Source organism: Emys orbicularis, chromosome 6 (genome assembly GCF_028017835.1).
Source record: "Emys orbicularis isolate rEmyOrb1 chromosome 6, rEmyOrb1.hap1, whole genome shotgun sequence".
Classification (NCBI taxonomy): Eukaryota; Metazoa; Chordata; order Testudines; family Emydidae; genus Emys; species Emys orbicularis.
This window is the reverse complement of record NC_088688.1, coordinates 35698422-35711126: the sequence shown is the minus strand read 5'-3', so window position 1 is coordinate 35711126 and position 12705 is coordinate 35698422. Positions and strand designations below refer to the sequence as shown.

The window sequence follows — 12705 nt, the reverse complement described above, 5'->3', positions numbered from 1 at the left end:
TAATATAGAACTCTGAATAATTCATTTAAATTGTAAAACATAACTGTATTTCCTGCACCCGTCAGAAGCTGTGCAAAGGCTTCGGAGTGTCAGGGATAATGGAGGAGCTGAGGGAGAGGGAAGGAGCCTCGAGTGAACCTGGAGGGTTTTAGGGCATGGGTGGGACAAATATGGAACAGGGGTTTTTTGGGGGGGAGGGGCAGGATTGTTAGGGAGTAGGGGAGCCTCCCCCATGCAGACCGTGGATGATACCAAGCCTCTCCCATTCAGTCAGGCACATCTTCCCTTGTCTCCACACTCCCCCATCCCAATGGGTCCCTGCAGCCCCCCTCCCCATGTGGCCATGCACCCATGCTCCCATTCAGCCTTTGGCTCAACACTGTCACCCAATTAGCTCCTGAGCCCACACCCCAGCCTGTCCCCCCCACTAACCATTCTGAACCCCAGTCTGTGACACCCCCACCCTCCCCCCCAGCAGCCCCATCTTCCCCACTCTGTCCTAACTTGGTTCCACGGGCCAGGTACTGTAATGAACTTCTATTTCTGAGGAAATTCTGTGCCACTGTACACACAGAATTTTCTCCCCCCACAGAAAATACATTCTGCCCCAGATATGCTGCAGTTCCTCCTTTTGCCCACTAGAGGCCGCTGTGGCACCAGAACAGCCTGCTGCATTCATGCTGTTGTCTGTTCTAGCGCCATAGTGGCCTCCGGTGGGCAAACGGCGGAACTGCAGCACTTCTGGGGGAAAATGTGTTTTCTGCGGAAAAATATAAAATTCTGCATGACACATGAATTCTGCAAATGCACAGTGGTGCAGATTTCCCCCAGAAGTAAAAACATATGGCATATGCATTCCAATGAATATACACTGATAACACATTCAAATGCAGTGATCAAATTATGGGTGTAATTGTGGGCCGCCTTACTACTTTGGCATTGTCAATACAAATTCTGTTACACTTTCCTATAAGAGGAAAATAAGATCAACTCAATCAGAAAACAAGTTTTAAATTCTCAACTGTAACACTGCATTCATTTTGGGGGGCTGAACGCTATATTTTTGGTTTGCCTTAAAAATTCCAACCTAAAGTGCATTCAAATGGGATATTCAACTGTAGTGCAGACTTGTGCAAGTCTCACCACTTACACAAATACACCTGCCAGGTCACAAGCTGCAAAGATTGAAGTCTTTTCGACACCAAAGTTTTTTCACTTGTGTAGCTACACTAGCATAGCTGCACTGATGCAAAGCCCTGCTGTAAGTGAACTGCACTGATGTGAAACATCTCTTGCAGTAGTGTGGCTTATAAATAGTGCAACTCTGGTGTAAATGGAATTAAGTGTGTTCACACAAGTGTTTGTGCCAATTTAACTAAAGTGGTTTAAAAATCACAGTTTTAATTAACCCCATGGAACTTTGAATACAGGCATGGCCTATGACATGGCTGCTCCTGTCCAAAAGGTGTTTTCACCATGAGTTTGTAGCTATCTTTCATTTTGCCAGGATCACACCAGTTTCTGTTTACTCTTGCTCTGGAGGTACATATACAATCTGAGGTTTGAAACTATTCCATTAGGACAAATTCCTCTCCCTTTTCCCCATCATAGTTCTGTCAGTATTCTGTTACATTGCTACAGCAACTTTTCTTGTTCAGTTCAGAACACATGGTAATCTAGCACAACCATAGGGAGTTAAAGGAAAAGTAAGGGAAGACTAAGAGAATCAAATAGGTCAAAAAGCAACAAGGCTGCAAATATTAAAAGAATTGGATAGCAGAGCTGATCACATCAAAAATTCCCTAGAGGCCTGGCTTAATAGAGGAAACAAAAGGAAAAAACGCTTACTGACCTAAATACATTACTTAAACAGAAGAAAGAATGGAAAGAGTGAACTGCTTGAAACAGATAAAGGTCTAGTCAAGTCTACTACTGTACAGGAGAAATTATGGAATAGTCATGTTATAATATGCTACACGGGCTATAAACTGCCAAATTCTTTGAAGATCAATAAAATAGTTTCTTCACAAAGTGATAAAGCTAAAACAGAAGCTAAAAATAATGAGATACTGTTTTGGAATACATTATTAGGAATCTTAGCAATTCTTCCTGCTTTAAGCATCACAGTTTCTGACTCAGCCCAAGCAAGAGAGCCTGCAATTTCCTGACTTGCAGAGTCACCAAAAAGAGTCTTAAATTAGTAAACATTTGGACACTGAACAGGCGGACTGAAATGGATGGCCCTACATAGATGATGAAAGTGTCAGTATGTTTGAGTACCAAGATGAAAATGGTGCTTCATCCATATCTGAAGGGAAACTCACGTCTTGTCAAAATTAGTGGAAGATCTAAAATCTCCTCAACCTATTAAAAACAATACAAGATTCTCTCCGCCTAGGCCTCAACAGAAAACAGGCAGCTATTCATTAAGAAGCCTCACAGTTCTTTCCCAACAATCATAACACAGGAATAGCAAATAATGAGAGTTGTAACAATTTATTTTAAGAGTAATACAATTACAATGAAGCAACAAACATGTACTACTACAGGTTAAAGACAGCTTCATGGCTCAGGAGTGGAATCCTTTCCATACTAAAGATACTGAAAACAGAAAGTCACTCTGCACCGAGAAGCAGCCGCTGTTTTCAAAGGCAACGTAACAGTACAATATTCATACAGCCTTCTTAAAGTGGCTAAGAGAAGTAAAAGCTCTCCTTTCTATGGAACAAATAGACAAAATAACCTCTTGACAATAATTTTACAAGCAGCCAGTAAAATAATTGTAATGTTTTTGTGTTATTTTAACCATATACTTTTTCTTTTGTTAATGAAGTGATTACTTTCAAATGGACCATTACTTTTTAAAATTACGTTAGGGCAATACAGAGGGCAATTGCAGTTTGTTACATGAATGGTATAAATTATTTTTATAAAGGAAAAGACGTAAACTCTATTAGACCCCATTCTATGCTCTGAGTACTCATTACGTAGATTACCGTGCAATAATTATATAATCTAGTATAATAAAAAGGATTGCTCTTCCCACCGTATATATGGTATGGGAATGTACGGTATGTTTAATTTATTTCATGCATCTTTGTGCCATGATGATAGACACAGATATGCAGCATTCTAATATGCCTATACGTAATAAACTGCTCGCACTACTACATGCAGCACTCCAGTTTCTCTTTAGATGATTCTAAATATTAAACCACCTTCGTTTGAGACAGGTCTCAAGATTACAGCTTGCGGTGGCATGGTTGAAGAGCAACACCTCTTCTCTCTGTACCATATAAATTCATAGAGTGAAAGAAATTTTTGTACCAAGTACTCTAAAACCAGGATGATGAGAGAGAGTGTGAACACACAATGCCTGGGGTTAACCAAAGATTCCTTCTGACAACCAGAAGTAACTTCTCAAGTTTGAGACTACTCATGTATTGCCTGTGGTATGTCAACAGAATGACATTTGATTGGGCGATACAGTTTGGGTGCACAGTAATTTTTGAAGGAATTAGTATTCCAGTTTTGCAAGCTGTATACTATTTTTCTCTGGAAAGCCAATTCAGTGGAAGAGAATTTCGGTGTCATTTTGTTGTGATATGCAACGTATAGCTGGAATGGAAAATGATAGGAAAGAAATAGAAAAGAGCATTACATATAGAGTAAAAAGCTACTAACTTATACAGCAACCAGCTGATTGAAATTGCACAATAGAAATGCTATTTGAGTACCCACACAGTAAATTATTAAAATATTTGTTTGTTTATATAGCAGCATACATTCTGCCTCAACATGCAATATAACCTGATAACTCAGAATAGAGATGTCCTCATATGAATTTACTGTAAACTTAAAAACAACATTCTGACTAAAAAGAAAGCACAGCATGCAACCTATCTCATGCATGAAGGATCTGCCAACAAAAATTAAATCATGATGCTAGTTATCTAGAAATCTTATTAGAATTTATCAAACAAAAATATGCGTAGTCTGTTTCTTCCTTTTAAAGGACAACACAATATAATTGTATGTTGTGGTTATTAAGATATCTGAGGTATGTATTGTGTATGTATATTTAACAATGAGGGCAACCGAAAAATCTTCATACACAATTCTTTTTACTTGGATGGATACTCTGATCATTATAGTAAAAGCAGAGAGGGTTATATCATTATACACATTTGCCCAGGTTCATAAATAGTGGTCAAAGTACTTTATGTTTCTAGCATAAAAGAAGTATTGTTAACTTTATGCCCAAAATTTGCAACAGTGTCACAAGAGAGTCCAATGCTATATTGGGTATTAACAGTAATCTCACAAGTGACACAAGTAAATTAATTCTGCTTGAACACAGGACTGTTTAGGCCTAAACTGAAGTAGTGTATTTATTACTGGACACCACTACCGAAAATGCCCAGAGAAAGGCAACAAAAATAAAAAAGGTTTGGAATACGAATGAGGAAACATCAAAGGGAGACTGGCCATTTATAAATCAGGATTTTTCCAAAAGACAAAAGGCAGCAGATACCGCCATGCATTCTCTGTCCTGAAATCACTCTCTCTCTTAATCTAAAATAATATAAAAACAATTTAAACTGCTTGTTAAAGTATTCAAACCTCATAAATGTCACTTGTACTATATAAGTATATGCCTGAGTTTGACTGTAAACTCCCTGACTACTAGCAAGCAATGGAACAAGCTGCCATAAGAGACTAAAGCACTGCCTTCAAATGAGCTATGCAAGGCTAGACATGACAATGATCTGTCCGTATTGTTCAGGATTATGCTGAAATAGATGCAAGTATACTGTACAATTCCTGATGCATAATGATAGTTTTACAATTCCCTGCACTCCCATTAGTTGTGGATGTCTGATTTACATAATTACTGTTAGTTCTTTTTTACCTATACTGTGAGTATGCAAAGTTTCCCTACTCTGATTGGTTACAAGATTCTCTCTGCTGTGACTGGCTCATGTACTAAGAATTGTCAAGCTGTTTGCAAGGAAAAAATGATTGTCTCAGCTTTTTTCTCCCTTCAGTTGAAGCAGAAAATTTCAAAAATACATGAAAACAAAACAAAACAAGAAAATGAGGCTGCCAAACTGTTGTAAAGTATGTAAGATAAAACTCTCTGACTTGTTTCCCACATTCCATTATCTCTTTCTCTTTAGAGGCCAACAAAACTCTTATCCCCAGAATAATGAGTGTGTTTGTGTTTACATTGATAATACCAGGACATCCTCCCAATTCAGTTTGGGAAGACAATGTAAACAATTAAAACTATTCTATAGAAAACGGATTTGGGCTGTAACTCTTGCAATCCCAAGCTTCAGCTGCTTGAAATTCAGTTTTTGTTGTTTTTTCCTAATACTAATAATCTCTCAGATACATTATCAGTTTCTGAACAGTAAGCACACTCGAGTTTAAATTTAATCACCCTTCCCTTTATGAATAATCAAATCCTCTGTCTATTGGTTGATTTCATTATCCATTTGAGGTCCACTCCAGTTCCTTCAATTCTATGGTTTTAAGAAAATATTGCAGAAAAATCACAAAGAATAGTATTTGGCAGTGCCTCATCTTTAGTAATCATTGTTAAAAAATTTCTTCTACTCATCAATTTTTAAGTTTGTGTTTGGCTTAAACAAAACAACTTCAGAGTTAAAGCTGATATCTTGTACTTAATATACCCAAATGAGCATCTATCTACACTTGACATCCATCTGTACATATTTTGGTCTATTGACCTCAAGTCACTGATTCCAGTAGCAGTTATTTTCACTGCTTTGAATTACATTCAAAGTACATAGAAAATAATTTTAGTTAACCATTAGTCTTTCAAGAGTTGATTACGTAACTTTCTTTCATAGGGTGGTTCTTAGACTGTAAGCTCTTTGGGGCAGGGACTGTGTCTTAGTGTTTTTTACTACACCTTGCACTGATCCTGACTGCAGGCCTCTGGGTGCTCCAGTAACCTAAATATTAAATAATGTTTGTGGGCACCTCATTCTTAACTGCAATACCAGGTAGGATGATGGATCTAGCTGAGAACAATTATCAAAAGCCAGCAAATGTGGTTTATCAATTACAAACTGAAGACGCTGAGTTTATAAATGACAAGCTTGACTGAGTTCAGAAGTTCAATGGAACCCAGACCCATTTGTTTTGCTCTCCACATTTGACATCCAATCTCAGATTCATAGACTTTAAGGTAGGGACCATTATGATCATCTAGTCCAGGGGTCCCCAACGCGGTGCCCGTGGGCGCCATGATGCCCGCCGGGGCATCTAAGTGCGCCCGCGTACTGGCCGGCAGACAAGCATCCGCCAAAATGCCGCCGACAAGCAGCGTCATCCAGAGGCGTCGCTGCTGAAATGCCACCGATTTCCAGTGGCATTTCGGCAGCAACACCTCTGGATGATGATGCTTGTCAGCGGCATTTCGGCGGCGACGCCTATTGATGTTGCCGCTTGTCGGCGGCATTTTGGCGGATGCTCGTCCGCCGCCACGGTCCTCCGTGGCTCGTCGTCTGGCGCCCGCCAGACAAAAAAGGTTGGGGACCACTGATCTAGTCTGACCTCCTGCACAATGCAGGCCACAGAATCTCACCCACCCACTCCTGTAACAAACCCCTAACCTATGATCCTTAAGAGTTCGTTGAATCTTGAATATGAGTACCCATTCTGTTTCTTTAAAACAAAGAAGGAAATTAAATGGTCCTGTGCTTTTAAAAATGTTGGGTTCAATTTCTGAAAGCAAAAACATTTTAATTCACCAGTTTATGGTTTTTAATGAGGTATTAAACCCACTAGTATTGGTTGAATTGTACTTCTATTCAAAATCATGTCATGCTTGCTTAATGCAATAATAAACACAGGTTTTTGTAAGATGTACTGCTATGCAAAGTAAGTTAGAGGGGCAGGTCACAAGCCTTCTGTTGGTACCTGAAAGGTCTAATGCTGTGTGTACTAACAAAACTAAATTACATGCTTTATTAGGAAAGACCAAATGCTTGAAAAGTTTTGGCAACCACGGAAGGTTCTTAGTCACATACAACCACACGTTAATCACACACACACACACACAAATGTCATGTAATCCATTCAAAGAACAGGGCAAGCTGCACCCTGATAGATCACTGATTGGTAATCACCATCCCTCCCACTGCAAAAACACAGGAGAAGTATAACAAGCTTGATGCAGACAGCAGCAAAATGAGGACAGACACATGGATAGTTTTGAAGTGACAGGCCACAACTTTTATTAAATGTAACCACAGGAGGCGCACTACCCGCCCATCACCATACTCTCATATAGTAGGTATGTAAGTGGTTCCAGTGTGTGTGTACGTGGACGGGTGGGCTAAAGGGCTCCTACCACAAGGAGGGGCACAGTGGGTGCAGAAAAAAGTGTAAACCTTGGTCCGCAAGGGTCACAAGGTCTGACCCTATCCCATGAGCCCAAGGCCTATCAGCAAAATCCCAGGGCTTTTACCTCTGGGAACCGTTCATCTTATCCCTTTAACTGCGCTAGAAAACGTAGGTGCCTAAAAATAGACTTAGGAGCCAAACTCTAGGCAACTCTGGTTGAAATCTGGTCTTAAGCTTTTTGCATTATTGAAAATAGAATAAGCAGGAAAAGAGTGATAAGTTGTCACAACTTCAGGAAACCTTCAAAAACAACAGTTAAGTATTACTAGAAGGAAAATGTGCCAACTATCAATTTAAAATGATTTAAAAAGCAGGTTTAAGCATTTTCCATTTTATTAAGTGCTTTATAAAGTTTGAAAGTTTGGCTACAATGATCTATTTATTTCTTTTTCTATTGATCTGGTTTCTAAGAACGGTGGTTTTCTTTTAAACTCCAATATTCTAAATATTGTACACGACAGATAACCAAGGGATTAAATTAAAAAACAGGAACAGTAAAAAGTGAAATACAGTGAACGTGAATCAAAATGAAAATTAAATATTGTATGCAGGAGCTATCTGGTTTATCAAAAAATGCAGCAAAACAAGTTATTAAGTGTAAGAGTGCCTATATGAGACAAAAATGTTTGGTTCTTATTGGTTCCTACCTATGTGAGGTGGAGAGGAAAGATTACCACCAGTCTGCAGTGATAGCAAAAAAAGTCACAGAAAGGAAGTTTATCTTCTGATACTAGTGCTGAGGAGAGGCATTGTCTGGTGCTTATAACAAAGGCCTAGGAGTCAGGATTTCAAGATCTAATCCTGGTTCTGATGCTTACATACTCTGTGGCCTTAGCCATGTCACCACCTCTGCCTCAGTTTCCCATTCTGTAAGACAACGCTCATTCATTCTTCAATGGGGAGTTTATGCAGTTAAAGTTGGCAAAGCACTCTGAAGATGAAGAGGAGTGCTATGCATTACTCGTCTCCATATCTGTTATTTTAAATAATTTTCCATTGATTAAATTCTCTCCTCCCATTGAAGTTGCTGCATCAGTTTTGTAGAAAACTGAATATTTGGCTCACCACAAGGTTTTCTTTTGTATGGTTTCTATTGCTATATAAATATTGGCATATCAATAACACTTGGTGAGGCCTGTCTCACTCATTCCCTTTTATCTACATGTTATGGATTTGATGATTCCCAATTTATTTGCTTATGCTATCATTGATGCCTTTGCTTTTGTAGCACTTCTATTATGCAATAGCAACTTCAGCAAGTTGCAAATCTTGCACAACATATGAACCTACTGTTTTGGAGTCCCATCCCCCCCTAACAAACCTTCCGCTCCCAAGTTACTGCTGCTAAGCCTTATGAAAGTGGCTATTTTAAGAGCACAAATGTTTTCTTAGATATCTTACTTCATATAACCAAAATCAACAGCCAATCTTGAATCAGCTTTCAGTATTTTAAAAATGTAGAGTTAATGATTCTTGTCTTCACATAAAATGCTAGTTCTTATTTGGAAAGAATCTAAAATACAGGACCAAAATTTTCAGTCCGGCCTTAACTAAGCCTCCATCTTTGGGCTCAAAATTTCACTGCTATCTTAGCATACAATTTCTTCTGCATATGAGATATATCAATGACTAAGATATATGTAGATAAATAGAGAGAGAGAGAGATTGTCCACACTTTGAGGGTGCAAAAATGGAAGCCAGCTGAAAATCTGTCCCACTCAAAACTAAACAACAACAAACTTTGCATGAAGGAAATTGTGAAGGGAAGAAATATGTAGGAATGACACAGCAAGAGTTGTGGTATATACATGTAGAAAATATGGAAGAGGGTTGCTGAGAAGTTTCTTTAGGCTCTAAAACTTGGATTTGGTTTCTATCCATTAACATCAAGAGAAAACAGGATGATGAAACAATTGTTGAAATAAAAACTATTCAACCACTACACTGGAATATAGTATTATGTAACAAAACTACATTAGCAGTATTCAATTAGAGCATGGAGCAGAGAAGAGCAAAGGTTGGCTACTGTTCATCTTTTCATAAGCAGTGAATTGGGCTGTAGTTTAAGAATAAACTTCCTTTACAGAAGAACAGATATTTTAAGGTCCTATTTTTGATTAGACAATTACTATATCTAAATTTTTTAAAATGCCTAAAAGCCCAGACATTGACTTGCTTAAAATAAAACCAATGAAGCACAGCAGGAAGGATTCAATACCACGTCATGCCTTTTAGAAAATAAAGAGAAGGAACAAGATTTTTCACTTTTTTCTACCTTAAAGATTACATAAAACCAACACTAAATCAGATTTCTGCTACAAAAAAAACAACTGAAAAGAAAGGCAAACAAGACACCTGGCGACAGCAGCCCCAAAGTAGGAAAGACTACAAGACAGACACTATGACAGGTGAGAACAAGAATTAATTGTATTTAAATACCATTCATGCACTCAATCTGCATATTTCTTGATCTATCACAGGTACTTACAGCTCATTACCTTTTTATGGACAAATGACTTCTTAAGAAAACTCTCTTACAAAATGCATTTTTATTTTTTTCCTGTGCAGTTAAGATCTGCTATGAAGGCCATTCTTTCTTGTCTGGAGGATGCAGACACATTTTTGAAGGCAGATATCCAGTAGAAGTCTGACAGCAAACTCAAGGTTAAGTGGAAATACTACAATTTGTTTGTAACAGTGGAACCCACGCAGATTGTCTTAACATTCTGATTTTCCATTAGGGTAAAAAACAAAAGAAGTGTTGGGATCCCCCAAACTAATTTTTTTTCAAAACTTACATTGACATGTGCCAAGTTAGCATGCTAAATCAGCAAATCATATGGTTCTCAGACCATTTTTGGGGCTGTGACGGTTTGTAGGCTCTCCTTGTGGGCACCTTGAACAGCTGCGATTCTCCTATAGATGGACTTTTCAAGCTCAGTATAAATCCAGCCCCCTGCTTTTGTGTTAATATCTGTTGCAATAAGAAATACCTCACATATTTTCTAAGATTTCCCTTAGCTGTTATAAATTCATTCCCTAGTTTCTTCTTGCCTCCGTTCCAAGATCTGATGAAAACTAAATATAAAATAGAAAAAGAATAGGTCTCTTGTAAGTTTGGAAAATGCTTAAATTCCATATTTACTTAACACACTGCAGCAGTTCCTTTTGCACTCTCTCCATGTGCTTTCTAAATCATTTTTTCCCCAGGTGAGTTTAGTGCTCCTGAAAGGAGCCAGCCAGCCAGCCTCAAGGTTTCAGAGACTTCCAGACATGTACTTGTTATTCACCAGATTGTACAAAAACAGTACTTTGTAACCTTCAGGTTTTGGAAACAATAGTATGATGTAACCCCTTCCAAAAAAATTTTTTTTAAAGGAACTCGAGGTCTAGACTAGTGGTAAGAACTCTAAAAAAGATATTTATTGTAACTTCTGCAGATGGACAACTCATCTTGCTCAACTTTTTTGTGTAACATTCTAAAAAAAAAAAAAAAAAAATGTACTGAGCAAACATTTCTAAGCAAAAAATGATCTGATTTTTCCATCTTTTTCTCAACAACCCCCCCCCCCAACACACACACAGTCTGACACTTTCAAACTGTATATAAGTAAATCCATCTGCCTTCCTGTTTGACAGTTGCACTTGATGCCCAGTAATACGGATGTCCAAAGTGATTTTTGCCAGAAGAGACTAGAGACCCTTCTATTGTGACATTAAGGGCATGTTTCAAAATTACAGACCTGATAGAGGACTTTGTGACACCTTGAGCAGTGTTCTGGTACAAATCTAAAGCAAGAGGATGGCTTTGATTGATTTGGTAATTTTAAATGACAAGGAGAACTTAAGTTAAAAATGTTGATCTCACTTTGACCAAATTTGTATTTTGGACCACCTCCTCCCAATTCATGATTTTGCAGATCACCTCCGCACCCATTCACAATCACATGTCCCTACTTCCTTCAATTCACTATCACAACATCTCTATGAAGACTAATGTAATTGCTTACATGGGAAAGGAATAGTAGGGAAGTATTTAATGTATTCTTAGCCGTTTTTATGACATTTGACTGCAGGAGATAATGAAGAAAGTCAACCCAATGTGACCAACCAACTCTCTACGGATCACCAGCAGTCCATAAAAGACAGTTTGAAAACCTCTGTACAGCATTTGTTAACTTCCAGTAAGCAACAGTTTTTCACAGACAAGTTATTTCATCTTCAGTGCTCACTACTGTAGCATGTAAGTGTCCAAGATTAAAGCTGCATCATTTATCTATAGAAGGCAGAAAAAGGTTACTTACCAGTAACTGTAGTTTAAGCAATAATCTGGGATGCTCAGGTACAAGTCCCAACCTGCTAAGCATTTTATAACAGGGCTGTTTAGGGAAATGCTTGTTTGAACAGGTGCATCTTGCAGCATGCCCTAATCAGTAGCTGAAAACTGACCATCAACAGAATCACCATCTCCCTGAGTTTAGAGGCAGCAGGGAGCACAGACTGTTACTGTGGTAACTGTCCCTATGCATATCCAGAGATAGGAACATGAGGACCTTAACATGGACCCTGAGTAGGATTGACACCTGATGCAGAGTCCTGTCTGAAGGTGGCAAACACATAGAACTCTGTCACTAAAATCTGCACTAGAAAGGATAGGACAGTTATTGTGCCAGGTGAAGAAGACAGAAAACAGAGCTACCTACAAATACCATCCAGATGCTGAGGAGCAGACGGAGACAGTGTATCACTTTAATCACCAAAGAAAGGACAATAGGCTTATTGGCTTATTGAGATAACTGGCTCTGTGGATGAGGGGAAAGCAGTGGATGTGTTATTCCTTGACTTTAGCAAAGCTTTTGATACTGTCTCCCACAGTATTCTTGCTGCCAAGTTAAAGAAGTATGGGCTGGATGAATGGACTGTAAGGTCGATAGAAAGCTGGCTAGATCGTCAGGCTCAACGGGTAGTGATCAATGGCTCCATGTCTAGTTGGCAGCCAGTTTCAAGCGGAGTGCCCCAAGGGTCGGTCCTGGGGCCGGTTTTGTTTAATATCTTTATTAATGATCTGGAGGATGGTGTGGACTGCACTCTCAGCAAGTTTGCCGATGACACTAAACTAGGAGGCGTGGTAGATACACTAGAGGGTAGGGATCGGATACAGAGGGACCTAGATAAATTAGAGGATTGGGCCAAAAGAAACCTGATGAGGTTCAACAAGGACAAGTGCAGAGTCCTGCACTTAGGACGGAAGAATCCCATGCACAG

At 38.8% G+C, this 12705-nt stretch overlaps 1 protein-coding gene across 1 annotated transcript in view; it reads right to left on the bottom strand.

Moving 5' to 3' along the window:
• The window catches only part of MAP3K1 (mitogen-activated protein kinase kinase kinase 1), a 98588-nt gene that overhangs the window by 61631 nt on the left and 24252 nt on the right, over positions 1-12705 (bottom strand). Inside the window, exon 4 of the mRNA XM_065406682.1 lies at positions 10595-10626. Within this exon, the coding sequence (XP_065262754.1) occupies positions 10595-10626 (32 nt within the window). The remainder of the gene's footprint in view (positions 1-10594; positions 10627-12705) is intronic.